Here is a 22,225-nt window from a genome sequence, read left to right as displayed (position 1 = left end):
GGGCGTAACCCAAATCCAGGCCCACCCCTCAAAAAAGCCATACAAATGTTATACATAAAAATATTATACTCTATTATAGTAACAAAAGGTCAGAAATTATTTATAAAATTATAGGTATGTTAGTAGAAAAAAATGGATAAGTTTTGTTTTTCTGGTTGGAGGAGTAAAAATGATTTTTGAGGCTCCTAATGTCTATTTCTAAACTTTGCAGAACTGATGAACCAGCTTTATTTCTGTCAGTACAAACATAGTAAAGTGCCTGTTTTACTGCAGCTTTGTAGTCCCTTAAGAATGTTCTTTGGATTTTAGGTGTGTGTGTGGGGAGTTTCATATTAAGTTAATATATGTTTGTGGGCATTAAACCTTCAACCTAATTCAGATTGTCTACAAGAAATGAAATAATCTTATTTCAATTGGATCTGGTCAGATAATAAATATTTTTAGGCTTTCAAGGACATATAGTCTGTTGCACTCTACTCTGTTTAATATAAAAGTACTATATAAATAAGTAGATATATATGATTGTGTACCAATAAAACATTATGGACAATGAAATTTGCAATTTATCTTCTTTTGGGATGTCACATCCATAGTACATTATAGTAGTACATTTATAATAATGGTGCTCTAAGCTCTACTATTCTTTTGGTTCCGAAATTTGGGTTTTACATAATTCTTACAGCAGTAAATATTATTTTCACTCTACCACTTGCACTAGAATCTGTTTTTCACAAACCCATTATAATTTAGTTGATTTTATTGGGGGGAATTGTAATTTCATGACATAGCTGAAAATGTTATTTCTTCTGTTTTGTAGTAGTTAATAGGGAGCATATTTCAAGAATGAGTAAATTTTATTTGAAAAAAGTTTGCTAATGCTTATTCCTAGCTATTCTTTGAACTTAAAATTCAAAGCTTTTTGTGAAGTTAAGATTTTTCAAAACAGGGGCCGGAGAGAGAACATGGAGGTAGGGCATTTGCCTTGCATGCAAAAGGATGGTGGTTCAAATCCCGGCATCCCATATGGTCCCCTGAGCCTGCCAGGAGTGATTTCTGAGCCTAGAGCCAGGAGTAATCCCTGAGCGCTGCCAGGTGTGACCCAAAAACCAAAAAAAAAAAAAAAAAAAGATTTTTCAAAACAACATATGGATATATTTTATCCTCCCCCACAGTGTGTGTGTGTGTGTGTGTGTGTGTGTGTGGTTTTTTTTGTTTGTTTGTTTGTGGAACACACCCAGGAGTGTTCAAGACTTAATATTTAGGAATCTGCATTGAGGAATCATCCCTAGTGGACTCAGGGGACCATATAGAGTGCCAGGAATTGAACTCATATCAGCTACATACAAGGTAAATGCCCTACTCACTGTACCTTCTCTCTGGCCCTATCCCCATATATTTTTTTCCCATATATTTTTTAATACTATGGGAGGTCAATACAGAAAAAGAAATGTTAATTCAAAATATAGTTTAATGCTCAGTTTGATGCTCTGAATATGGTAGGTATTATTTGTAAGGGGTGGTACTAACCAGATGTAATTATTAAGTTGCCTAGATTTCCCTAGGCTTCCAATTAAGTAGTCATTAAGTAACTAATGGTTTGTGAAGCAAGGTACTAGATTTAAGCTAAATCTATTTTTAAATTTTGGGTTCCGGCCCCCGGCGGCATTTGCCTAGCAAGCAGCCGATCCAGGACCAAAGGTGGTTGGTTCGAATCCCGGTGTCCCATATAGTCCCCCATGCCTGCCAGGAGCTATTTCTGAGCAATAGCCAGGAGTAACCCCTGAGCAACGCTGGGTGTGGCCCAAAAACAAAAAAAAAAAAAAATTTTTTTTTTTGGGTTCCACATTTACATGTTAATGAAGGGAACATACTTTACTGTTCCAACACCTCACCTTCCACTACTAGACTATGGCCTCAGTCCCACATTCTCCACCATGGTTGAGTTCAAATCTGACACATTTATCTTTGGCAAATTGTTACTCCTTATGTTTCTTTATATCCCACATATGAGATGTACTTGTCTCTCTCTAACTTCACTCAGAATTATACCTTCCAGGTCTATCCACATAACAAATTACGTTATTCATCTTTTTGTATAGCTAAGTAGCATTTGATTGTGTGTGTGTGTGTGTGTGTGTGTGTGTACATTTCTTTATCCAGTCATCAGTTCTTTGACATATAACTTGTTTCCATATTTTGTCTGTTGTGAATAGTAGTACAATGAACATAGTAATGTAAATGTCTTCTGAATATAGTTTCATAAAATGGAAGTGCAATTCTTTTTTATTCGGGGAGGGGACAGTGCATGGGCAATCATATATGGTGCCAGGAATTTTTTTCACAGTTAGCTGCATGCAGTCTTCCCTCTATCTCCCTAACACTAAAGTGTATTTTCATTTCTGGAAAATTATGGAATGAATGGATGTGTATAGTATCCTAAATGGAATAAAGGTCAACAATTATTTGGAATAATAAAACACCTGGAAAAAGAAATAACCAAGTGTTTTATTTGTTTTTCATAATCTTTTTTCTACTATGGCACATCAAAACAGTATTTTTTTTGGTTTTTGGGCTACACTCTGCGGTGCTCAGGGGTTACTCCTGGCTGTCTGCTCAGAAATAGCTCCTGGCAGGCACAGGGGTCCATATGGGACACCGGGATTCGAACCAACCACCTTAAGTCCTGGATCGGCTGCTTGCAAGGCAAACACCACTGTGCTATCTCTCTGGGCCCAAGACAGTATTTTTTTATTTAGATAGGCTACTCTTGGTGACACTTTGGGGCCATGTAATATTGTGTATCAAACTGAGCTAGGGTGTGCAAGAGAAGGAGGGAGGAGAGAGAGAAACAGTTAAAGTGATTGCTTTGCATCTGGCAGATCTTGGTTCAATCCTTGGCACCATATAGTCTTCCAGTACCTCCTGGAACAACACATTAACACTGCAAGGAGTAGCCTCTGTGCACTTCCAGGGGTGGCTTAAAACCTTCCTAAAAGTTCAAATTCAAAGCTAGGTATGAGCTTGGTAATAGTAGATATATGTTCTATAGGTCACTTAAACTTTTTCTGATCCAATGTAAGCCTCTTGATATTTGGGGGCAGGGGTCATACCCAGTGATGCTGGAGGTACTTGAGGGAAGGGACCATGTGGTTCAAGCATAACCTGAGCTAGCTCTCCAGCCTGAAAGCAAAAAGTGATTGCTAATGTGTCTTAAATTTGCTAAAGGTTTAGATTAGATTACATTTGTAGTATTCTACAAAAACTTCATGAACCTGAGAACTTTAAGATTCAGAATTGTTATTAAATAAAAGAAACAATGATTAAGAAATTAATTCCTCTTGTGAACAAAGAAGCCTTTTAAAAAGACTTGACATTGAGTTAAATTTTTTTCGTTATAGGGGCCCAAGAGGTATGTTGAATAAGATGCTTGAAAGTAGCTGATCTGGGTTTGATCTCCAGCATCCCATATGGTTCCTTAAGCCCTTTGGGAGTGACTCCTGTGCACAGCTTTATGTAAACCTCCAAACTACATTTTTTCCATTGTATATATTGAAGTGTTTGTTCTAAAAGTATTGTAGTTCTTAGAATGTAACTAATGAGTTAACTAAAGCTTTGCAAAATCTGAGTTCTTAAGCATTTGAGGAAGTTTGTACACTAGTATTGGCAAAACTATCCTTAGAGAGTGCCTGAATTTTTAGATTAAGTGAACATGTGCATGTTTCATGCTTGCTTTGTGTTGGAGACAGTAATAACTCTAGGAGGTGAAAAGACTTCTACATAGAATATAAATAGCCCATGACAGTCATTCTCCTGCCCTGACCCTAATTAGCCTTTCATTATATAGATCCACATGATTCTTGTGGCTTTTATCTTGACATTTTTTTTTTTTTTTTTGCAGGGTTGAACCTAGAACTGGCTTCACATGCTGGGCATACTAATCCACATCTTCATCCAGTGACTTTTGGGGTGTTTTGTTGATTTTGTTGCTGTAGACGTGTTGCGTCTCAGCAATTCTTGTGGGTAATAGTTCTTCCACGAGAGGAAAACGGGTACACGAGCAGACGAATATGAAATAATGATACCACACGCAGTTATGTGGTGTCAACACATTTCTGGCAGGAGTGTGACAAATTTAATCTTTAGCAAGGGAGTATATAAAGGGAGAATCATATCATAAAAGGAATGCCAACATTTGTTTCTTTCAAAGTACAGGAACTATCAGGGGCCGGAGAGATAGCAAGGAGGTAAGGCGTTTGCCTTTCATGCAGGAGGTCATCGGTTCGAATCCCGGGGCCCCATATGGTCCCCCATGCCTACCAGGAGCAATTTCTGAGCCTGGAGCCAGGAATAACCCCTGAGCACTGCCGGGTGTGACCCAAAAACCACAAAACAAACAAACAAACAAAGTACAGGAACTATCAATGTACATTGTTTGATTTTAGAACAAATACACATAGCTTTAGGTGGTTTGTAACCTTAGAATAGATTTCAGTTAGGAGTCAGAGGATAAAAGGAAGGCTAATTTCTTACATATCCAGATAGTTCCTGGCCTTAGGTGTCATTACTGATGTAAATTAAGGGATAGCAGGAATCCTGGTTTTCTTCCTAATAACAAATATCCTTAACCTGAGGGAAATAGTATTCTAGCTAGGGGTTAAGACCCAGTTCCTATGATCTGGTAATAGAGATAAAATTTATGAATGGGGTACAGAATAATACCTAGTAAAATAGCCTAATTCTACACTGGCCAAACCTGTTTGTTAGCAGGTATACAAAGTGACAGGGAAAGTCCCTGAGGCAGTCATTCCGCTGTGGTGCTCAAAGGCAAGGAGAGAAGACCATTGTCTTGAAGATGCTAAGTTTTGACTTGGCCTTAGGAAGCAAATAGGCTGACCAAAAGAGAGGTAGCTGGCTTGGACTTTGAGTTGCAAATATACTTAGCCAGCAGGGAACTTCCAGCAGCTTTCTTAGCAAAGGAGGCAACATCAAATAAATAAATGGAAAGATATATAATGTCACCGCATGTCATGAATATAACAGGAATATAGCCAGTAATCCACGCAGGGGTTATGATTGACTTCCACCAATGGGCCTTCTGACTGAGTTATTTCTTAGGGGAAAGCAGGCACTTTGCCAGGAAAGCCAATCGACATGTCTGGAGTGTGCTTTCCCTTTATAATGGAGACATGCATGTTACATGCAGTGACATTTTATTGGTTTTTTTTGTTGTTGTTGTTCTCTCTCTCTCTCTTTCCTCCCCTCCCCCCACTAACCTTGTAATAGTCAGGGGTTACTCAAGGTTCTGCACTCAGAAAATCATTCTGGCAGTGCTCATGAGACCGTATAAGGTGCCAGAGATTGAATCCTAGTTGTCCCGTGTAAGGCAAGCGCCCTCCCCAGTCCCTGTATATCACTATATTTGAGCCAGCTCTTCTAGATAAGTTTTCTGGGAAGAAGGTGCATGCCTGGTGATGTTCTGGGGCAACTAACTTCTAGCTCTGTGCTTGGGAATCATTATAAGGGCCCAGGGAATTACCGTATTTTCCAGCGTATAAGATGACTTTTGAAGCAAAAAAAAGTCAACCGAAAATCGGGGGTCGTCTTATACGCTGAGTATATCCTGAAAAATGTTTCAATATGCTGCTAAACAAAAATTGTCTGAATATTGCCACAAAACGAATCTTCCAATTCGATCCTGCACCAATCACTGCCAGGCTGCTGGACCGCTTCTCTAACTCAGCCAATCCAAGCAGGCTTTTTTTTTTCTGTTTTTTTTGGGCCACACCCGGTGGTGCTCAGGGGTTACTCCTGGCTGTCTGCTCATAAATAGCTCCTGGCAGGCACGGGGGACACCGTGATTCGAAACAACCACCTTTGGTCCTGGATCGGCTGCTTGCTAGGCAAATGCCGCTGTGCTATCTCTCCGGGCCCCCAAGCAGGCTTTTGATACATGCAAATTAGACAATGTTCTGGACCCGAATCTACACTGTAAAAAGCCTGCTCAGATTGGCCAGAGTCGAGAGGAAGTCTATTACAGTATAACCTTTGGACCTTTGCTTGTTGTGATTGGCTCACTGTGGTACGTGAGCACAGGAACACATGCAGCACCTGCAGCACAAGAATGTCTGTCTGGGGCCCGGAGAGATAGCACAGCGGCGTTTGCCTTGCAAGCAGCCGATCCAGGACCAAAGGTGGTTGGTTCGAATCCCGGTGTCCCATATGGTCCCCCGTGCCTGCCAGGAGCTATTTCTGAGCAGACAGCCAGGAGGAACCCCTGAGCACCACTGGGTGTGACCCAAAAACCAAAAAAAAAAAAAAAAAAAAAAAAAAAAAAGAATGTCTGTCTGATACAGCGGATATAGGCCTATGTTTGAACTGCAAAATTAGGGGGTTGTCTTATACGCCTGGTCGTCTAATACGCCGGCAAATACGGTATGTGGTGTTGGAATCCAATCAGGTTCACCAGCATATGAGAGAAGAGCCTTATTTTATATATTATCCCTCTTGACCCTAAGATAACTTAAGGTGATTTTGTTTGTTTTAGGGCTACACTTGGTGGTACTCGGATCATTCCTGGCAGTACTCGGGACCATATGGGATGCTGGGGATTGAACCCGGGTAAGCCACATGAAAGACAGATGCCCTACCCACTGTGCAATTGTTCCAGCTCCAAGATTATTTTTTTTTAAATAAAATATTTATTTAAGCACCAAGACTACAAGCATGATTATAGTTGGTTTTAGTCATAAACAGAACACTCCTCTTCACCAGTGCAACACTTTATTTCTCTTTTAAGGTGATTTAACCTTTAGAAAATATGGGAGGGACTACATTTTTGGCTTTTCATTTGGAACAAATAAGAGTCACCTCCATACATTTTGTTATCTATGACACACTGTAAATGTCTATGTAAATGTAAATTATACTTAAAAGAAGCCTAAATTGTTAGAGAAAATAAATGTATATCCAGGTCTATTTGATACTAACATATAAAAGGTAATTTACATATTGATGTTAAAAAGTATTAGTTTGGGGCTGAAGCAGTACCGGTAGGGCATTTGCCTTTCACGTGCTGACCTAGGAGGGACCACCATTCGATCCTCCTATGTCCCATATGGTCCTTCAAGCCAGGAGCAATTTCTGAGCGCATAGCTAGGAGTAACCCCTGAGTGTTACCAGGGGTGACCCAAAAACAAACCAAAAAAAGTATTGGTTTGTAGGTTTGATTTCAAGTTAGCTTCACCAATATGCAGTGCTTTTCTAGTGTCAAAACAACAGAGATCAGTACAGTGACAGATACCTAGCTACTTGATGGTATTAATCTAGCAGCAATTCATTTTGGTGGCTGCAGGGGCAGGGAGGCTTACATATCTTAAAGCTGTTATTTAAATTACTTTGGTAACGCTAATATATATCCCTCCTGGTTTCATTGAAATTAAATTTTAATTATTTGAAATTTAGGTTTAGGTTATAAAGCTGTGCTTTAAAACTAATCTCAGTATTTCAGAAATGCCTTTACTCAATGGCTTTTGCAATGCATTTAGCTCAAGATGTTTTTTTAAGAGATCAAGTTAAGATAGAGGCCTTGAATCAAGGGCTGCTTGAAGTACAGAGGAGCCCACAATAAAAAGGTGTTTGCATGTGTTGTCACTGCCATTGGGGAGTTACAGAAACTATATTATAGCATATTTCCTGACATAAAAAAGGAAAAAAGATAAAGATTTGTATGTGTTGAGAAACTGTTACTCTTCAAAATAGCAGGAAAGCAATGTTGTTTTGACTAATAACACTGCTGTGACTCAGAGCAAGGACCTAAATTGAATATTCTGATAAAAAAAAATAGCTTCAAATAGAAACATAGCTATCATACTAAAGCATTTTCTGAAACCAATAGCCAGGATATATTAATAGCAGTAGTCATTTTAAAAACAACTTTTTAGGGGCTGGGAGCGATAGCACAGTGGGTAGGACATTTGCCTTGTATGCAGCCAACCCAGTTCCATCAAGGTATCCCCTATGGACCTCCGTGCCTGCGGAGCGATTTCTGAGCATAGAGCCAGGAGTAAACCCTTAGTACTGCCGGGTGTGACCCAACCCCCCCCCAAAAAAAAAGAAAAGAAAACAAAGTCACTCAATTTATCATTCAGGAAACTTAAAAAGATACTCAGTCTTAAGGGTTTTTCTAAACCCGGGATTGACAACCATTTACCTTCCTCTACACCATAATAACAAATCCTAAACTGTCCTCATCCTTCTTTTTTTTTGTTTTTGTTTTTTTTTTTGGGGGGGCCATACCCGGCAATGCTCGGAGGTTACTCCTATCTGTGTTCAGAATCATTCTTGGCAGGTACTGGGGACCATATGGGATGCTGGGATTCGAACCACCTTTGGTCCTGGGTCTAGTGTTTGCAAGGCACTGTGCTATCTCTCCGGCCCCATACAGAACTGTTCTTAACACCCAATTCCTATATACTTTGTTTCTCGGACCACACTTGGCAAAGCTCAGTGATTACTCCTGGCTGTGCACTCAGGAACTATCATATACTCTGGGGTGGGGCATATATGGAAAGGTGGCGATGGAATCACCGTCAGCTGCGTACAAGGCAAGCATCATACCTACATTGTACTATCTTCGGTCCTACAAAATTACTGTATCTCTAAATAGGATTTTATGTTTACTTAAGAGTGCACTAAAAAAAAAAACAATCAGTACTTGAATTTTTCCTGAATATCTTGCTGCAAAATGTCACCTAAGACAGATGAAACGTTCAGAACGAAATTTCTTCGTCTATTATTAAATATGTTTATAATCTCTAGCCATAGGTTCTGGGAAGACTATTCGTCGGTGATGAATACCTTAATACGGCCAGAAGACGCAAAACTCCAAGCTTTTGAAGCTTTCCCTTAAATAATAATAAAAAAATGCTTACTGACATGTTAAAGCATGTTAAAGCTAAATCCTGCTGACACCTTTTTTTCTCCAAGAGGGAAACCTCCTTTAGCCCACCAAGAGCATTCCAAGTCTTACCAAAGCAGTTCTATCTGAAAACAACTCATAACCAAGTCCTCTTGTTGTTATCACTTGGATCTTGTGCCATGGAGCAACCGAAGTGGATCCATGAAAAGATCTAGAGTGATCGAGTGAGCTACACGTCTGCAGAAACCAACGTGAAGGAAAGCAAGCTAAGGCAAGGGGTCAGCTTGAGAATGAACCCAGGGTGGGCCTCTCCCTTCTTTGAGCGACCCCCTAGGAGCTTCTCATTGAAATGCAGAAGTCAGGTTCTGCAACTGTCAAGTCAGCAGGGCGTGCAGGAAGGAAGGGCAGGGAGGATTCCCCACCCCCGTTCGTGCCTCCCTCCCTGGGATGGGATCTATCCGTCAGGGAACACCTACTCCCTGAAACGAGCGCCCAGAGCTCGCTCTGCAGGGTGACAGTTTTCCCTGAGTCACCCCGAGGGCGGGAGGCTGGGCCCGGCGGCCCACACGCCGAGCCAGCCACGTCGTCTTCGGGAGGGCCTGGAGGTGGAAGCCGTGGGGTAGGGGGGGCCCCCCACCCTGGAACCCGTTCTTCAGAGCGACCCGACAGTCACCCCCAGACAGTCGCTATTTCCCTAGAGAACGCCCCCTCCGCAGGCCGAGGCGGCTCTCGTCCGCTCTAACCATAGCAAGGCCCAGCTCTCGAGCGACATCACGTGCAGCCGGAAGTGCGTGGGCGGGGCTTACGGGCCCGGCGGAAATGACGTCGCCCGCCCCGAGTCGCATGATGTGGCAAAATGCAAAAAAAAAAAAAAAGGGAGGGGGGAGTGGGTGAAGCGCAGCGGCGGCGAGCCGAGAGAAAGTGATGAGTCTCCAAAAAAGTAGTCCCCCCCCCCCCCCGGCCGCTGCTATTTACATGCCGCGTCGCAGCCTCGAAGCGAGTCCGCGTCCCTCACGCGCTTGCGCGAGCCGCCTCCGCCCGGATTCCTGCGCCGCCCTTCAGCGCCGTGGAGGGCTACAGCAGCCGAGGGAGGGAGGAGGGGGTGAGGCGGCCGCAGCGGGGCGGAGTTTCGGGCGCCGCCGGGATCCTTCCGCGGGGCTCAGCCGTTTCCGGAGTCTGCGCTCGCCCGGTTCCGCCATTGCGGCTCTCCCGGCCCCGCTGGAGCTGAGCCTCCGCCCCCGACCCCGAGCTCGTCCTCGTCCGCCTGCCGGTGTCTCCAGTCGCGTCGCGTCCCCGGAGAGGAGCCTGCGGAGCGGAGCCTCGCCTCGCCCCCTCCCCCCTCTCCTCCTCTCCCTCGGAGAGCCCGGGCAGCCATTGCCCCGCAGCCCCAGTGACAGGAGGAGACCGTGCCTCTCCCCCCCGCCCCGGCAGCGCCATGGCCCAGATTCTGCCCATTCGTTTCCAGGAGCATCTGCAGGTGCGACGGGGCCTTCCTGGGGGCGGGTGGGAGGTCGGGAGGAAGGAAGCGAGCAGCTGCAGACCCGGCCTAGGAAGCCCGAAAGCAAGCTGGGCATGTTGGGGGTTGCTGCTGGGGTTGGGTGTCTTTGCTTGGGGTCGCTGGAGTGAGTATGGGGGGGTTGGGGTGCTTTCTTGGGAAGCCCAAAGGGTTAAGAAGATGCGGGCCTTGGATGAAAAGGAGGAGATGAGACACTGGGGGATGCCAGGCAGCGACTGCAGCAGGCCTGGGTTCCAAGGCCTCTCTCTCTCTCTCTCCTCTCTGCGCTTCCTGGATGGCACATGAGCTCCCCAACCTCCCCCCCCCCCTTTTCTCCCAGTTCATTCATTTTGGGTGATCGGGATTCTCCCGCTTTTCTTCGGCAGATGGGGGATTCTCCTACGCTTGGACCCTACCTTGAGGGCTGGCTGTCATCTCTACCTGCCTCCTCCTGCCTTTCCTCCAGAGTTGGGGGGTCGGGGGGACTGGGATGATGAGCCTTTTCTGCCTTCTCTTCTTCCTCTGCAGTTCTCAGCCCAGAAAGGCACCTTTACTCTGCGGGGTGGGGTGCGGTGCGGTGGGGTGGAATGGGGTGGGCCACAACAGAGATCTGTCAAAATTTTTTTTGCCTTCCCCCAAGTGGTCGCCAGAGAAGGAAGGTCACTGAAGGAGCAGAAGGGGAGAGAATGGGGGAACTGAATGCTTAAGGGCGGTGTCTGGCTCACTGAGCATGGGGTCAAGGTCCCCAGGGAAAGGCGCCCTTTTTTTTTTTTTAACTCCCCCCTCTTTCAAAATTTCTCTGGAAATGGTGGGTCTTAGCCTTCCCCCCTCTCTGAGTCAGGGGCCCTGGTCCACTCCATGGTTCCAGAAGGTTATGGGAAGGGTTATCTAGAGGTTATCTTGGGGTCCTTCTAGTCTAGCAGGTAATTGTGGGCTTGGCCTGCGTTCCTCACTCAGGATTTCCTGGAATTGAGCAGAGCCCCAGGGACAGAGCACACCTGCCTTGAACTAAGTCAGGTTATTTGGCCTTGCCACTGGCTTCCTTTCAGTGGGCTCGAGAGTTCTTTCCCTTGGTGCATTATCCTGTAGGCAACACACTCGACACTGGCAACGTGCCCATGGCGGCTGACCTAGGCAGGTGATTTCTGCAGGGCTCAACTGAATTAAGCCTCCTCTTAGCTTCTGAATTCTCTGGTTCCCTGGTCCACGTTTGGATGGGAAGGAAATCTTTTATATTGATTTGCTTTCTTCTCACTTATCTCCTTAAGGACCCTCCTGCCTCGGATCAGTTTTCTGAGGCGCTGGCTAATTTCATCGTCATAAGAGGATGCGGTCCTTTGACATGACACTTAAAGTGGCCTGTTAGATTCTTTCTCATTAAATTCTCTTTTATTTCTACTACTGGGCTAACAAACGTAAAAGATTCTTGTTAATAAAAAGGTTTAATTTTTAGATTACAGGTAACAGTTTCCAGTTTATTTTTTACAGGTTTAATCACATTTGCTTGCATCAGCAGGTTTTCTCATCCCTCTTCAAATGTAATGAACAATAGACATTTTATTAAAAGTAAATTTTAAAAATGCATCTTTATATTTTCATTTACATTATTCATGGTTTTTATAAAAATTTTTATTTGTTTTTTGTTTTCGGGATACACCTGGAGGTGCTCAGGGCTTTCTCCTGGCCCTGTGCTCAGGAATCACTGCTGGTGGCCTCAGGAGACCATATGGGATGCCAGGGATGGAATCCCGGTCAGCCGCATGCAGGCAAAATCTTTAACCTGCTTTGGCCCCCATTTATGCTTTTTTTTTTTTTTTTTGGTTTTTGGGCCACACCCGTTTGACGCTCAGGGGTTACTCCTGGCTATGTGCTCAGAAATCGCCCCTGGCTTGGGGGACCATATGGGACGCCGGGGGATCGAACCTCGGTCCTTCCTTGGCTAGCGCTTGCAAGGCAGACACCTTACCTCCAGCGCCACCTACCCGGCCCCCATTTATGCTTTTTTGATCGTTCATCTGAAGAAGTGGAATATACCTTACCAATTAAAAATAAAAAACACGCTATTTTACAAAAGGTTAAAAATAATGACAGAATCTATGCCCAGAGTTGCTTGCTCAGTCCATGTTTTAATTGCTATGATTCTGTTAAAAGTGACTCGTTAAAAGTTAATATTAAGTGAATATTAATGAGGAAAATAATGTTCTTTGGTGGGAGGGAACACATAGATTTATCCTCACACTGAAGTACATCTGGAATATTATATATATATAAATGATCTGGAATATCTTTATAATTTTATGCAAATATATGTAAAATTTTACACATGCTAGCAGGCATAGTTACATTTATTATGAATATGCCCAGTAATAAATCTTCTTGTCTAATGATTTGACAGTTTTTATTTGTTAAAAAGCTAGCAGCTGTTAAATCGCAAAGATAGAAATATAAACTTTTCAGTAATTGAAAACAGATTCAGTAACACTTTTTATCAGAGGTTCTAAGATATCTTCTGTAGTTATCTGAGTAATAGCCATTTCCTTTCAATTAGAAAATTAATGTATAAAACAGGCTTATATATGTATATACATATGTACAGATATATACATACATACACACATATATTTCATGCCATAAGACGTACTCCCCTTCCCCCCAAAAGTGCATCTTATGGAGCAAATGCCACCTGAAACTGAAGCCTGAGTGCAGGGGAGAAGATCATCTAAAAATTATGTGCATCCTAGGGCAGGAAAACAAAAACTATGTGTATCTTATAGTCAGGTGCATTTTACAGAGCGAAAAATACATTACTTCACTTTTTGGAATACTTTGCCTTGCCTAAGGTTGAACTTATTATGTGGCTAGCTGGATGCTACAAGTGATAATTAAGTTTAAGAGCCCCTGTTACGGGCCTGGAGAGATAGCACATGGCGTTTGCCTTGCAAGCAGCCGATCCAGGACCAAAGGTGGTTGGTTTGAATCCCAGTGTCCCATATAGTCCCCCGTGCCTGCCAGGAGCTATTTCTGAGCAGACAGCCCGGAGTAACCCCTGAGCACCGCCGGGTGTGGCCCAAAAACCAAAAAAAAAAAAAAAAAGAGCCCCTGTTACATACTTTTTCTCCAGGATAATCTCTTCTTTATTTTGAGAGAGGGTGGTTTGGGTCACACCTCAGTGTATTCCTGGTTTGCTTCTGATAATGCTCAGGGAATTACATTCCATACTGGGGGATTGAACCAGATCAGGGTTAGCTACATGCACCTTGCTTTTCAACTGTCTCTCCTGCCCAATCTCTTATTTTTTTTTTTTTTTTGGTTTTTCGGGCCACACCCATTTGATGCTCAGGGGTTACTCCTGGCTAAATGCTCAGAAATTGCCCCTGGCTTGGGGGGACCATATGGGACGCCGGGGGATCGAACCTTGGTCCTTCCTTGGCTAGCGCTTGCAAGGCAGATACCTTAGCTCTAGCGCCACCTCACCGGCCCCCCCAATCTCTTATTTTTATCCCTTGTTAAAAATTAATAAGAAATTCCTGTGGGGGCTGGGGCCTGAGAGATAGCATGGGGGTAAGGCATTTGCCTTGCATGCAGAAAGATGGTGGTTCGCATCCCATATGGTCCCTCTGGTGCCTGCAAGGGGCGATTTCTGAGCGCAGAGCCAGGAGTAACCCCTGAGTGCTGCCGGGTGTGACCCCCCCAAAAAAATAAATAAAGAAATACTTGTGGGGCTGGAGCTATAGCACAGCAAGTAGGACATTTTTTTTGCACACATCTGACCTGGATTCGATCCCTGGTGTCCCCCCTTTATGGTCCCCAGAATCTGTAGGAGAGATTTCTGAGCACAGAGCCATGAGTGATAAGAACCATCTGGAGTGGCCCCAAAACAAAAAAAAAAAAAAAAAAAGAAAAGAAAGAATAAATTACTTAATTGGTTGGTGTCTTAGGTTTTTGACCACTAGGTGTCTGCCAGTTTTCTAAGTGGTGGACAGATTTCTAAAAGAACTGGAAACTTGAATTGAGGAGATTGATCATAGGAGGTAACTCTAGAGAGCTTCGAAAAGGTGAACTATACACAAATTGACTTTTATTTTTTAAATATGGAACTCTTCACGAATTTGCGTGTCATCCTTGCACAGGGGCCATGCTCAGTGTGGGCAACCTTTTTTCAACTGAGCCAAATCTCGCCAAACCATGATTGAAATTTATTTTGAGAGCCACATTTTTTTTTTTTTTTTTTTTTTTTTTTGGTTTTTGGGCCACACCCGGCGGTGCTCAGGAGTTACTCCTGGCTGTCTACTCAGAAACAGCTCCTGGCAGGCACGGGGGACCATATGGGACACCGGGATTCGAACCAACCACCTTAGGTCCTGGATCGGCTGCTTGCAAGGCAGACACCGCTGTGCTATCTCTCCGGGCCCGAGAGAGCCACATTTTTAAACCGAAAATACATAGGATGATACACTGTTTTTAGTTTCAATAAGTTTTTATTGAGAATATTCTGCATTCAAGTATCCACATAGGCCAGGAGGATACAAATAACACAACTAATAAAACAAAACTTTAGAACGATATTATTTATCGATAAGGTTAAATTCTATAAAATTTGCCTTACAATGTAAAGAAAATTACATCCTGACAATGACTGACAAATTCACAGACACTAATGTTCTGATCAGAGCTGTGTGGAGCCGCTGGCGCTTCACAAAGGGCGCGCACTGACAGGCTAGGAGCAGAGTCCTGACACCTGGAGTGGGCCACCCAGCACACAGAAGAGCCGCTTTAAAAAGTGTTAAGAGCCACGTGTGGCTCGCCAGCCGTGGCTTGCCGACCACTGGCCATGCTAATCTTCTCTACATCATTCCAATTTTAGTATATGTGCTACCGAAGTGAGCACCACAAATTGATTTTTATACTTTTTGACTCCTTTGTAAACTGAAGGATCTGTCATTAGGCTCTTAACTACAACTTTTAAGTAGTGAAGGATTTTTAAAGGAAGTGTTTAAGATGATAGCAGTAGCCTATTTGAGCTTGGCAGATTCTTTGTTTTGTTTTTGGGCCACACCCAGTGGCTTTCAGGGGTTACTCCTGGCTCTGCTTAGAAATCGGTCCTGGCAGGCATGGGAGACCATTTGGGATGCCGGAATTCAAACCACAGTCAGTCCTGGCTGGCTGCATACAAGGCAGACGGCCTACTACTGTGCTATCTCTCCAGCCCCAATTTTTGGTACTTTAGATATCTTTATAACAAATGACACACCACTGGATTTCCAGGTTCTTTGTGTCTCAAAAAATCTCAACACTTCTTTGGTCTATAATTACAGGAATGTAATAGTTGCGAATTGAATGGTAGTGGTTCTTGCCACCATTTTTGTTACAAAGAGAAAGCATTGCTAATCAGGCTTATGCTTGCTATCTGCTTGACTGGGCTGTCTGGAAAGAGGTGCATATTGTTTGGAATTATGCTGAAGTATACTCTGGGAATAGCTTTCAAGTTTATGATATATCATTTTCTAGAAATTTACTAATAGTGTAATACTTAGCTAAATGGTGTGCCTAAATCTAATGAATGTTCTTTTACTCTGTTTAGGAAAAAATTTAAGATAGGGCAAAGGGGTTCTGATGTTTCATTTCTTGGACTCAGTGATGTGATGCTAGGGACCACCATAGTCACCTAGTACTGTAGGAGGACTGCAGGGCTTCAACAAATGGTTCTGGGATGGGAGTATATGATGTTAGAGATTGTACCCTTGACCCCTGAGCTACTTTCTTGGTCCTTTGTTTTATATTTTGGGCCACACGTAGACCATATGTGGTGCCAGGTTTGAACCATTGTCATAGCATATAAGGCATGTGCCTTACTCTCTTTACTATCTCTGTGGCCCCCTAATTTTTTTGGTGGGGAACCTCGGTGGTACTCCGAGGTTGTCCTCAGAAATCATTGCTGGTGAGCTCTAGGAACCATATGGAATGCCAGGGATCAAACCTGGTAAGATGTGTGCAAGGCAAGTGCCCTACTTATTGCTTCAGTACTTATTTATTTTATTTGTTTTTTTTTTGGAGGGTCCACACTTGTTTGACGCTCAGGGGTTACTCCTGGCTATGTGTTCAGAAATAGCCCCTGGCTTGGGACACCAGGGGATCGAACCACTGTCCGTCCTAGGCTAGCACTTTCAAGGCAGACACTTTACCTCTACTGCCACCTCCAACCCCTTATTATTTTTTTTTTATTTTAACATACGTACCCAGGTGAAGGCATTCACTACTATAAAGAACTACATAATTACAAGCCAAATGATGTGCTTTGTAAGAGTTAAGATTTATCTGACTCCCCATATTTATGTCAGAACTTTCTGTTAGCTAAAATTTTCATTATTTGGAAATTTTTTATTTGTTTTTAGGCTATATCTAGTGGTGCTTCGGGTTAACTCCAAGCTCAGTATTGGGGATCAAACTCAGGACTCTTGAATGCAAAGAGGCACATTAGTTGAATCAGCTTTTTCCTTGCCCTAAAGTATTTATTACTTGAAAGTGTTATGTGAATACAGCCTTTTGGAAAGTGGTAATGCCAAACACTGACTAGTAATCAGAAGGAAATGGCATATGTAATCTTTATGCCGCATAAATTTCAGGTTCTCACTAAACCCACCCATCATACTTCTTAAACAGTAGAAGAAATTGAGGCTGAACATAATATTCACAAGAAGAATATCAGACTAGGATTTGAACTTGCTGTCTTCTGCACAAAATAGTCCAAAGGAATAAAATGATTGGTACTAAGAGAAATTATAAGATATCCTAGTGTGGGTTTTTTTGTTGTTGGTGTTTTGATGTGGGTTTGTGTGTGGGGGGGGGTGTTGTATTTTGCTTTTGGACTTTGCCCAAAGAGATTATTTCTCTGAAAATTTTTTATTGACTTGAAATATGATTAGCAAGGCCAAGGGAGATAGTTAAAGAACAGGAATGCATGCTTTACATGTAGTTTATATTTAGGTTCAAACTTGAACCTCCTGGTCATAAAGAAGGTTCAAACCTGGCATCAACATTATCCTCTGACCACTTGTGGAAGTGATCCCAGAGCACCACTTGGTGCCTCAAAACAAACCAAAAGATTAATAATATGGTATAAATAGTTCAGGGCCTTGCTAGTAACTAAGATTAGTACTGTCCAGTAGAAAAATATGAGCCTGTATGTGTAGCTACATTTTCCATAACCATATTAAAACTAGAAAGTGACATTAATTTTCATGTTTTACTTAATTCAGTATACCAAAGTTCAGAATTTCAACTTGTAGTAAGTATAAACTTTACAAATGAGATTTGTTTACAGTTTTATAATTTGCTCCGAATTTAGTTTTTTAATATTGACATTTGGTAAGTAGTCTTTTTTGAGCTGAGGTGAAAACAATGGGTAGAGTAGGGCATTTGTCTTATACTTGGCAGACTTGGGTTGATCCCTAGTACCTATATGGTCTTCCTAGTGCAAAGCCAGGAGTAAGCTCTATGCATCACTGGGTACCCAAAACCAAAATTTAAAAATAAAATAGTCTTGCATACCTAGATTATTCCTAATGTACTTAAGTTTTCCAACATTGAATGGCTAGTTTTTGTTTAAGTTGATTTGCAGTGGAGACCTCCCTGGCAGTGCCCAGAAACCTGGGGACCCAGGAACTCCAGGTGACGCTCACCGTGTGCACCTGATGCTTCAGAGTTCAGACCCTGTTGAGCTCCGGTGCAGGAATTAAATTTTTAGTAAGGCTTGTGCTTCACCCTTTTGAGATACATTGTTAGCCCCTAAATTTAATTTTAAATTCACAGCAAATACATTTCAGATGGTCAATTTTGGACAGCACCTTTAAAGCTAGTCTCTTATTATGAAGCCCTTAAATCATGAACATTAAAGTATTAATTATAGCATCTTGGGAAAATTAGCTACCTAATTTCTGTCCAATATATTTAATTCAGATATCTCAACCAGCGACACTACTTTGTTTGCAATTTAGATTTTAATCATTTGTAAATATTGATAGTTGCCTGAGAGTTGAGAGCTTGACAACACTAGAGTGTTTGACACGGACAAATTGATGAATAAGACCACAGTTTGCATTCTTGCATTAGTTAGTTGGCAAAGACTGTCGATACATAATTATAACCATGTAAGTTACAGAATGTTTGATAATTGTGTAAGATTTAATACAGATTCTTATATATAAAAATATATATTTATTTATTTATTTATTTTTGGATTTTGGGTCACATCTGGCGGCGCTCAGGGGTTACTCCTGGCTCTGTGCTCAGAAATCGCTCCTGGCAGGCACAGGGGACCATATTGGATGCCGGGATTTGAACCATCTGCTTGCAAGGCAAACGCCTTACTTCTGTGCTATCTCTCCGGCCCCATGATATATAATTAATATTATTTCTGAGCTGTTCAAAATAAAGAAAACTTAATCTGTTTTTATGTTCCAACTCATTTTGGAACATTGCCATTGATGCAGTGATGCTCAGGGTTGCTTTATTCAGAGCATCCCTGACATCAGGACCTTCCATATGTGGAGCACATGTGTTCTCTACATCTAAACCATATCACCAGTCTGGTAAATATTTTTATTTGGGGGCATGGGGATTAGGTTTGGATCATACCCAGTGGTACACAGGATTTACTTCTGTCTCTGTGCTCAAGGATTACTCTTACAGCTGCTCATGGAACCATGTGTATTACTGGGGATCTAACATCAGTTGGCCACATGCTAAGCAAACTTATTAATACCTGTGACTGCTCTTCAGGCCATCTTGCCAGTTTTTGTTTTCCTTAGTCAGGTGTACTTGAAAAGTGATTATTTCAGTCTTTCATATTAGAGGTAGGTTATTCAAAATTCACTAACATTTCTGCTGTGCTAAAGATATTGTATAGAAATTAACTTTTCTTTTTTTTTTTTTTTTTTTTTGGGCCACACCCGATAACGCTCAGGGGTTACTCCTGGCTATGCGCTCAGAAGTCGCTCCTGGCTTGGGGGACCATATGGGACACCGGGGGATCGAACCGCGGTCCGTCTCCTAGGCTAGCGCTGGTAAGGCAGGCACCTTACCTCCAGCGCCACCGCCCGGCCAGAAATTAACTTTTCTTGATACCCTTTGTAAATTGTTTCCAGGTATCTTTTTTTCTCTTCAACCAGGTGCCTATGGCTAAGCTAATGCTCTTAATTTGAATGAATGCCTAGAGACCTGGATCTGAAGGTATTATGCAGAAGACATCTGTCAGACTTGAATTTTGTGTCTTCTGTTAGGAAAGACAAAATTCCCTTATTTTGTTATGGTGGTGATGGGGTTTGCACACATGATTGCAATGAGCAAGGGGTCATAGCTGTTTGATGTGGGGCTGACTTAAGCAGCCCTTATACATGCAATGCAGGTACTCTACTACTGAGTCACATCCCTACATCTCTGAAAGAATTTAAGATTTTGGGACCAGAGCAGTGGTGCAGCGGTAGAGCATTTGCCTTATGCACGGCTGACCTAGGACAGACTGGTTTGATCCCCCGGCGACCCATATGGTCCCCTGAGTGACACCGGGTGTGGCCCAAAAACCAAAAATTAAAAAAAAAAAAAAAGATTTTGTCTTAGTTTAGAGGGGGAAATTAAGTAAATATCAAATCTTAATTGTCCTGAAATTTTCAAGTTCACAATAAACTGACCATTATAGCTGTGATTATTTGAGCATCTACTATATGCAGGACTGCTAAATATTTTATAGTCCTCCTGTAATAAAATTGGGAAAAGATGGTAGAAAGTACATTATAAAATGCATGAAAATCTATCGTCAATGGTATTGCAAGTCATAGTGCTTATAATAAATTTTTAAAAGATAATTCAGGTGGTAGGGTTAGCTTTAATTTACAGATGTGAAAACTGAAGTTCATAGTTGTGGAGTCTCGTAGTGGATTGTTAGACTTTAATACTTGTTCTTTTGAGGTGCTATTTCTTCATTTGATGAATCAACTGATATGAGCTTATTATTGTGGTTGAAGATAGAGAATTCTTTCCAGGTAGTGCTCAGTGGGCTTTGGAGCCATTCTCAGCAGTACTTTGCTCAGCTGTGCCCTCCTGAAGGTTTGATGCTTGAGTCAAACAATGTAATGCCTGGGGTTGGAGCAATAGCATGGTGGTAGGGCACTTGGCCAGCCTCGGATGGATCCCAGTTCGATTCCCAGTTTCCCTGAGCCTGCCAGGAGCGACTTCTGAGCCCAGAGCCAGGAGTAACCCCTGAGCGCTGCCTGGTGTGGCCTCAAAAAACCCAAACCCAAACCAAACCAAACAAAACAATGAGTACTACTACTGTGGGCTCCCTGGTGTTTGAGGTTGTCAATAACAGACCTGGATATCTTTGGAGGTCCATGCAGTGCTAGGTATCAAACTCAGGTTCCCTAAATGCATAGTATCTACTATAGCATTTATTTTTATTTTTATTTTTTTATTTTTTGGTTTTTCGGGCCACATCCGTTTGATGCTCAGGGGTTACTCCTGGCTAAGCGCCCAGAAATTGCCCCTGGCTTTAAGGGACTATATGGGACGCTGGGGGATCGAACCCTGGTCCTTCCTTGGCTAGCGCTTGCAAGGCAGACACCTTACCTCCATTGCCACCTCACCGGCCCCTACTATAGTATTTTGAACTAGTTCCCTGGTCCATGATCGGTATAATTGGAACTCCAGAATAGACCACACTTTGTGAATATGCTGTGATGTCTGCACACAATCTATCAATTATTTGTTTTTAGGGTAATAGTTTTTATATTATTAAATGTATGAGGTCAGCGAACCAGCATTTTTTTATGCTTTTAATAGTTAAATGATAGTTACAAAGGAACTGATCCAAGTTCTTTCAAAAGATGACACAGATTAAAAGTATAATCATTAGACTTATTTAAAACTGTTTCCTTAATAACAGAAGAGAGTGAATGTGTTTCAGTCTGAAGCCACTTGTGAAATAGGCCACTTCTGCTTTCTATTTTACTACGTATTCATGTTTTTTGTGCTAATAATAATGTAAAAGTTGAATAGTATTCAAGAACAACCATTGTGCTTAAGGAGGGGGAATGGTGGGAGTAGGACACACTTGCTTAGTTTGAGTAGTATAACCATAGAGTGGAAAGTAAGATTTTACTTTAGAGGCAGAACTGCCTGTTCTGAATCATTGGATAAATACTTATTTTTTTTTTATTTTTTTTTTTTTGGTTTTTGGGCCACACCCTGTGACGCTCAGGGGTTACTCCTGGCTATGCGCTCAGAAGTTGCTCCTGGCTTCTTGGGGGACTATATGGGACGCCGGGGGATCGAACCGCGGTCCGTCCTAGGCTAGCGCAGGCAAGGCAGGCACCTTACCTCCAGCGCCACCACCCGGCCCCGGATAAATACTTTTTAAGTAATGAAGCCAAGCGTTTTAAAGCTTATTTCTGAAAGAAGAATCAAGTCTCTTACAAGTAATCACATTTTTTTTTTTTTTTGGTTTTTTGGGCCACACCGTTGGTGCTCAGGGGTTACTCCTGGCTGTCTGCTCAGAAATAGCTCCTGGCAGGCACGCGGGACCATATGGGACACCGGGATTCAAACCAACCACCTTTGGTCCTGGATCGGCTGCTTGCGAGGCAAACACTGCTGTGCTATCTCTCCGGGCCCTGTAATCACATTTTTTAAATGTAAATTTTGCAAAATGCTACTGTGAAAATTATCTCCCATAGTTAATCTGAACTCTGTTTAATTTACTAGGATTTTAGCTTGTCTGAACTTCCTCATTTATATTCTCTGGTCCTTGTACAAATAAACTA

General features: G+C 42.5%; 1 protein-coding gene, 1 non-coding gene and 1 pseudogene across 2 annotated transcripts in view; 1 reads left to right on the top strand and 2 right to left on the bottom strand.

Moving 5' to 3' along the window:
* The first annotated feature begins 10,059 nt into the window (after positions 1-10,059).
* CLTC (clathrin heavy chain) overlaps positions 10,060-22,225 on the top strand; it is a 79,902-nt gene continuing 67,736 nt past the window's right edge. The window contains 1 exon segment of the mRNA XM_049771199.1: positions 10,060-10,394. Coding sequence (XP_049627156.1) covers positions 10,353-10,394 — 42 coding nt within the window. The 5' untranslated portion in view covers positions 10,060-10,352.
* LOC126030012 (U6 spliceosomal RNA) lies at positions 14,498-14,602 on the bottom strand. The gene has a single exon (XR_007503065.1). It is a non-coding gene; the product is annotated as a U6 spliceosomal RNA (small nuclear RNA).
* LOC126030051 (uncharacterized) lies at positions 15,240-15,300 on the bottom strand (annotated as a pseudogene).

This window comes from Suncus etruscus, chromosome 1 (assembly GCF_024139225.1).
Source record: "Suncus etruscus isolate mSunEtr1 chromosome 1, mSunEtr1.pri.cur, whole genome shotgun sequence".
Lineage (NCBI taxonomy): Eukaryota > Metazoa > Chordata > Mammalia > Eulipotyphla > Soricidae > Suncus > Suncus etruscus.
The sequence above is the reverse complement of the archived record's forward strand: the minus strand, read 5'-3'. Positions and strand labels throughout refer to the sequence as shown.